The sequence below is a fragment of the Limulus polyphemus genome, unplaced genomic scaffold (genome assembly GCF_000517525.1).
Source record: "Limulus polyphemus unplaced genomic scaffold, Limulus_polyphemus-2.1.2 Scaffold5984, whole genome shotgun sequence".
In the NCBI taxonomy this organism is placed as follows: domain Eukaryota; kingdom Metazoa; phylum Arthropoda; class Merostomata; order Xiphosura; family Limulidae; genus Limulus; species Limulus polyphemus.
In genome coordinates, this window is record NW_013671594.1 from 2,627 (window position 1) to 9,949 (window position 7,323).

General features: G+C 32.4%; 1 protein-coding gene across 1 annotated transcript in view; it reads left to right on the plus strand.

Moving 5' to 3' along the window:
- Positions 1-270: 270 nt before the first annotated feature.
- Positions 271-7,323, plus strand: part of LOC106473220 (rab GTPase-activating protein 1-like) — a 51,439-nt gene continuing 44,386 nt past the window's right edge. Inside the window, exons 1-3 of the mRNA XM_022401698.1 lie at positions 271-1,063; positions 1,694-1,789; positions 2,753-2,968. Of these exons, the coding sequence (XP_022257406.1) occupies positions 2,759-2,968 (210 nt within the window). The 5' untranslated portion in view covers positions 271-1,063; positions 1,694-1,789; positions 2,753-2,758. The remainder of the gene's footprint in view (positions 1,064-1,693; positions 1,790-2,752; positions 2,969-7,323) is intronic.

Below are 7,323 nucleotides of genomic sequence, written 5' to 3' on the forward strand. Positions count from 1 at the left end.
ACTAAAGAAAATGCCTCATTTTTAAATATAGTTTGTTTTTTAGGTGCAGCATGGTGGCTCATAGAACAGCTTCTAGTTTTTTTTTGTTTTTTTTTACAAGTATAAACATTTAGCTCGTAGCTCCATCATCTCTTGACTGATTTGAGATCTAAGTACAGTTTTGGACTTAGATGGTTAAACCCTTTGGATTGATGCATTTGACCATGTCCAAGCTCTTGTGGATTGATTTACTATAATCCTGCCTAAAATAATTTCAATTTGAGGGTAGGCTGATAGAGATCCTGACGAGTAATAAAATTGAAATGGGTATAAGTGTGCCCCATGTTTGGTATTGCTGATGCACAAAAATATAGCTAATAAAAAGGAAAATAAGGTCTCATAGAATAATTTACTTTAATCCTGCCTAAAAGAATTTCAACTGCTGTGGCTATTGAGATCTTCCTCTTGTTCTTATTACAGACTTAATGTTATAATTTTACCTGGTAAAGTATTAATTTTCCTGGTACTGTGGTGCATACTGCACATAAAGTTCAGATTTGTGTAAGTTTGTTGGTTAAGTATGTATGGGTATAAAGTATCATATTTAGTTTGGTTTTGCCTTGGTGGGTGGAAGGGTGATATTAATAGGCTAAATAACTTTCCATCACCTTGATCTTTTTTTATGTTCATCCTTAAATCTTAGCAGATATTTTAATTAGGATATACTTGGTATAAATGATACGCTTGAAAATGTTTACTAAAACGAATGTGCTCGTTTGTTGTTATATACTATATTTAGAAACATTCATAGGATAGGAAACAAATATTTTTACTTTATGACAAATATTATTACATATATGTGTGTGTGTATGAAGTATCAGTCTTGATTTTGGAGATGGTTCAAAAAAATAATTACAAAATAAAAGTGTATAAACCATGAAACATAAAGTGATCCGTCACACACACTAACTCTCTCACTGCCATGGGCATGTATGTTGCCCGTTAGAGCATTGTCATTAGAGTTTGGAATCCTGTATCACCATGAAGAGAGATATTCCTTTTCAAATTTTCCAGTTTCATAAAAGTAATGAAATACTTAAGTGTGTGTGTGTTTTTTATTGTGCATCTGAAAATAAACCTGGCACTGGGAAAGTTACTTATCCATAAACAATGATAGTTAAGTTTCTATTGAGTAAATCGACCCCAGTAAAATTATTACTTTTAAAAATAATTTGCTGTTGATATTTTGTTTGTCATGATAGAGTACTTTTTTGTTTGGAATGTGTGTCATATAACTGAACTAAAGTTGTGTGAACTAAAGATGCTAAGCTCAAGACCAGTCCAGATTCCTAAATATTCTAATTCACTTGAGTGAAGTTGCAAAAAACACCCAACAAAAATAGCAGTCCATAGAAAGAAAATCAGTGATTAAACACTGAGTATTATATATTTTTTCTGGATAACAGAACATCATTACATAAGACGTTATGTATTTTGGAGATTGAAATTGTTATATGAATTGTGTCTGTATGCCAGACTTCAAGACACTTGTTATGATAAATAGCTTTTCAAGAAATCATCGTGATGCTGTCCTTTTTATTTTTGATTTGAAATTAGGGTTATTTTTCATAATGTAATGGTTTCTGAATCTACTATATCAAATCATTTTTTTTATATTAATGCATTAGTGTACTAAATTTATGCATTTTTTCAGATTTTTCTCATCACTTGCTCTGGGTTCAAAGTGTGAGTCACAAATACTGGCTGTGATGCTTGGACTTCTTTTTTCTGGAGAACCAGTGAGCTAGATGTGAGTATTTAAGAATATTAGTGGTTTGAATAGATTATGCATAGAACTTCTGTTTGAGTAATGAAATGATAAATAAGAAAATAGAAATTTGAATGTCAGAGGAAATATGGGTAAGCTTTATTGTTCCTAATTTAGACTTGGCCTTCAACATAGTTTTGTTTTTAATATAGGAGAACTAAAAAGACATGGACTTGTTTACTGTATGATGTGGAGTGTAATGCTATTTCAATTCAATTTAAAAAATTAGGGTGAGAAAAGCTACATTTGATTTGTGGTAGTTACTTTAGTACTCTTTGGTATCCATAATTAGGAATGCTATAAGCAATTGTAAAGGAAGACTAAAGACGTATTCAATCTAAAAAACTGAGGTACTCAAAGTGCTATTTATTTTCAATCTACGATAAAAGTTGATAATTCAAAATTGGATTTTTGTTTTTATTTATTTATTAATAAGTGTTTGGGCTGTCTTTTGAACTTTTATGTATATATGTACATGTGTGTAATGTATATATACACACACGTGTATGCATGGTGTATATGAACACATTTTATATATAACATAACTTTAATTTGCAAATTACGAATAAACTTGGTTTGCACTGAAATTTTAAAAGCAGTTGCTAAGTTTATGCAATGTTTTTGAATTGTCAGTATTCCACTTATAATAATGGAAAGGACTTTTTTAGTCATTAAGGTTGAACTTGCTTAATTAACTAAAAATGAGGGAAAAAAAGCCTTAGGCATTAATTATAATTTGAATAGCATCAATTCAGCATCTGTAATTTTTTTTAGTGTACTGTTTTGAAATTTATGTGGCATTCTATGGCACTATGTAAAACGGAGTGTTTGATGATTGATATATCTAAAATTTTATGTTGCTTTAAAAGATGAGGATTTTTTTCGTTTTGGTTTATTTTTATATATGGTGTTCCACTTGTAATGAAATAAAATCCTTATTTTTAGGCTACTATGGAAGACAATTTTAGTCAGAGCTCAGAATCCATTGCCACTAGTGAGGAATATGAAATTCTGAGCCCAAGTGATCCTGAGTTATGGATAACCAGCAGTGGTAGAGTGGATCCTTTGAAATCTTCCCCTCAAAAATATTCATGCAATACAAAATCTTCCCCTGTGAAAAAAAACTTTAGTTCTTGTAGAACAACTGAAAGCTATAAGCAGGTAACTTTGAACATTAATACATATACAAATTGCATAATAAACTAATGATTGAAAAATTAGCTAGTAGTTATTTAGTTACTAATGTACTTCTTGTGCTTCATGTTTTTTTTAAAGAAATTATGCCAACAAGAATTAGAGGATCCTATTAAGTTAATGAACTTGAATATATAGAATTAAATATACTTTGTTCCATATTTGTTTATTTTTATTAGATTGTTTTATATTAATCTTAGGAAATTTTGTTGGATAGTTAAAAATAGGACCATTAGCAAATTATGTGTAGCACAAATACTAGAGTATATTAAGTAATTGCTAGAATTACATTTTCTGTGCAACTGATTACATAAGTAAAGTTGTATTTTATAATGTATTCAGTATACATTTGAAATATTTTTACAGTTTTGACATTTGGGTGCCCCCCAATGTCCCAGCGGTATGTCTGTGGACTTATAATGCTAGAATCTGGGTTTTGATACCCGTGGTGGGCAGAGCACAGATAGCGCTTTGTGTAGCTTTATGCTTAACTACAAACAGACATCTAGGCAATAAATAATTTTAAAAACCAACAACAGAAAAGTGAATTTCACTTTTGGGTGAAGTTTTTTACAAATTAATATTTCCGATATGGTCTTGCCTTTCGCACACAAAGTTATCTCAATCTTTTTCTGCCCTCTAAGCATTGCTAAAAAATTTTCACCATCAGTGCACCAGTCTATATACCCCACCAATTTTGCATCATTTATGAACATGTATATATCATGTGACTACTCTCCACTAATAGTATTGTGCCATCTATATTTGCACAGCTAGCTCTCTCTGCTATTTCTGCTCAATATTCACTTTTTTGATTGGCACAGCATGGTTTAAACGTGTTTTTTTTTCACATGTGGTTACCATTTATGAATGTGCTTCTTTGCTATTTAAACTTTTTTTCAGCAGTTTTATTTTACTGTGTTTGCATTCATCTGTTTTAACATTTTCTTTTTTGCATTTATTTCTTGTTACCGATTATAAGAGATCTTGGTATGAATTTGTGATCAATGTATCGACTATGGAAATTCCCGTTGCTGAAGAAAACGTTACTGGTACGACTTCCCAAGAAATGGGGTCGACTTTAACTGCAGAGGAGGTACAGGCTTTTATTTACAGGGAGCTAGATTCATATGTTTGGCTGGCAATTTCTTCTTCTTTTCAATGTGACAATGTTTCTGAGGAAGAATACAATCAATGAAAAGACTATTTGGACTATCTTTTTCTGGCACCACAGTGGGGGTGCCACATATCCCACCTCATCTGGATTTACTTCTGTTCACTTATGCATCTTGTTACGTATTGAGAATTTGAAATAATCCAAAGCCGCATTAAATAATTTAACTTTTAATAGTTGAAACGTACCCTGGATTTAGTGTTTAGAAATATGGTGGTATTTTATTTAATTCATGCTATTTACCAACAAGATTGATTCACACCATTTTTGTTTTGACACAAATACATTTTAATATATATTTACAACACTATGATTTACAATAGCAACTATTGTGATTAATTATTACAGTTCAGAGTCTCCTTGATATCCAGCGAGTTGTATGTACATATAATTGTTGGGAAGCTAGCTAGCTTTGTCAGGCACTGAATTGTTGGACCGTTGAAGTAAGATAATATTTTCATAAAATCACTAATGTCCGATGAGAAATTAGTAATATTCTTGGAAAGATATTAAAGTTTGATGGGAATTCACTGACGTATGAAATTTATAACTGTTCCTGGTCAAATGTCATATATTTTCCAGTTGGTAAGGGTTAGCAAAATCACAGTTTATAGCTTACACGGTTATAATGGTTTCATAGTAGACGTTTCTCTTCTCTGTTATCTGTTGGCACGATGCCCTGCTGTTTTTATAGGCGAGACACATTTTCTAGAACCTTCTAATAATACCGGATATGGAAATGGATATATTATTGATTCTTTGTGTTCACAAATATTCTATAATCTTGGAGAATTGGCGTTAGTTTCGCCATACATAAATAACACGGTAAGCTAGACACGCCCACAAATATAAACTTATTCAAAACAAACGTTGACATTAAAATAAATACATAACAAATTCGTTATACACAACACATATCTGATACTACAAGTCACGCATATTTCTAAATACAAATTCAATCCAAACAACGTTCATATTAAAAATAAATACATAATAATAAATTTGTTTCAATGTTTAGTCTTACCATAACTCTCAGGAGTTTTCTGGTATCTGGTCAATCAATGAGTCTTCTCTCCATATTACCATTCTTGAGCCTTTGGTGGTTAGTTGAGCTTTGTTCCACTTCCTTCCTCTCCTACAAGGGTGGGGGTGGTTAGGATATATTCTGACATCTCCACAGTAGTCATTTATATCACAGAGCCAGGGAGTACCAATTCTAGGTCTCTGTGCTTTCAGATCCTGGATATCTTTTCTGGGCCCATAGTCACTACATTGTGGACTTAGCTTGCCTTATTTTGTGCCTTCCTAAATCTGATGGGGGATCATTTGTCTCCTTCCAACAAAGTTTTCTTCATAGAGTGGTCCTTCGATCCACAGGTCTTTGAGTGGGTGTTTTCTCAGCTGGAGACACCTTATATATGCCTTTACCACTCACTGGAATGCCAACCTTCCTTCCCTTTGGTCTCCTGTTCTTCACCCACTAACTTTGGGGATTTTCGCATTGTCAAAATTGGAGGTGTCTTCACATTTGTGCTTACCCTCCTCTTCAACTCATCTCTAGAGTTTTATCCTTATTCCAAACCATTCCGGGTCTCGTCCTATTAGTGGCTCATCTTTGTCTGGCACAACCTTAGTTCCCACTGCTTTGACCCTTCCTTGTACAACCTTCCCTACCCTTACCTCTGTCTGTTCCTATTCTGTAACCTTAGTCAGACATTGTTCATCTAGGTGTCTTCACATTCTTTCTTCATGCATGGCTTTTATCGGGTCCATTGTCTCAGACCAGAGACTGACTCCACTTATTGAATCTTTCCTTTCCTGATCCATTAGACAGTTTTCCTTGTTCATTTACCACAGGCAATGGTATACCTTCTGCCTCTGGTCTCTATCCTTCCCTATTTAGATGAACCCTGGAGAAAAGGAAGGTGTTCAACAAGGCCACACAGTAGAAATGGACAAGCCTTTGTCAAACAACCAGGTGAAGATTTTATTTTTCCCTGTCATTTCCATCCCTTTGCTGCTTGTTTTGAGTCATGCATCCTCCACATTCTTTGATTTGCCTAATTGGGATCACATTGTGGTCCCTTATGCCTTTCCTGTCCTTCTTTTGAACCTTTGTCTTAATGTTGCTTATACCATCTCTTCCTCAAGACCTGTTTCCTTCTCTTCCTTTCTTGCAGGTGTTGTTGATCAGACATATATGCCTTTAATTCTCTCAACATGGGCTTGGTCAATTTGACCAACAAATGTGACCTCTCTGTACTCGTGCAAAGTCTTTACAGATTTCATACTACTAACTTTTAATATAGTGTGTATATCTTTATGAAATTTTGCAGTTTTCAGTATACATTATAAGTCTTTTACGTACAAAAATCATATTTTTTTAGTGAAGTATCTTTAATAAACTAAAAATAGATTTGTCCTTGAATATATCGAGTATTTGTTTTGAATTGTCTGTGTGGAAAGTGATTTTCATGTTAAGATTAAAAATACTTTTCTTCATCTCAAAAATATAAAATTTCATTTGTGTAATCTCTAAAACCTCTTAAATACATTTCGAATGTTTGTTTTCAGTAAAACTATATTTTATCTGTAATTTTCTCTACCCTAACTTTATACAAGGTTGGTCAGTTTTTACTGACCTCATAACCATAAAAAAAATCGAAATAAATCAAAATTACCCTTTTATTCTTTATAGAATGACTTCAAGTGTAGCGTGAAACTACATTTGTTTGTCCTAAGTGGCTTTAAACTTGTATCAGTATACATCTGTTCATATTTAAATTTTTGCTCTGTGGACCGTGTCTAACTACTACTTACGCCATTATATGTTGTAAATCAGTTGGGAAATGTGCAATTCACATTATGCTTTCGAATTACATTATCAACAAGCTACTCCAAGCTACTTGCATGCATGCTTCATGAAATATTTTTATTGTATTATTATTTATTTTACATAATCTAACTTTAACTATTTTTTAATTTTAGTTACTTCTATAATAATAAATAAAGAATAAACATGAAAAGCAAGAAATAAAGAACTTACCCAGTCTTTTTTTTCTTGCTGTGGATTGTCAATGACATTTAAGCCTTCTGTTTTTATACTAATGGTAGTAATGCACTAAATAATTTTTATTTAATTAAATAA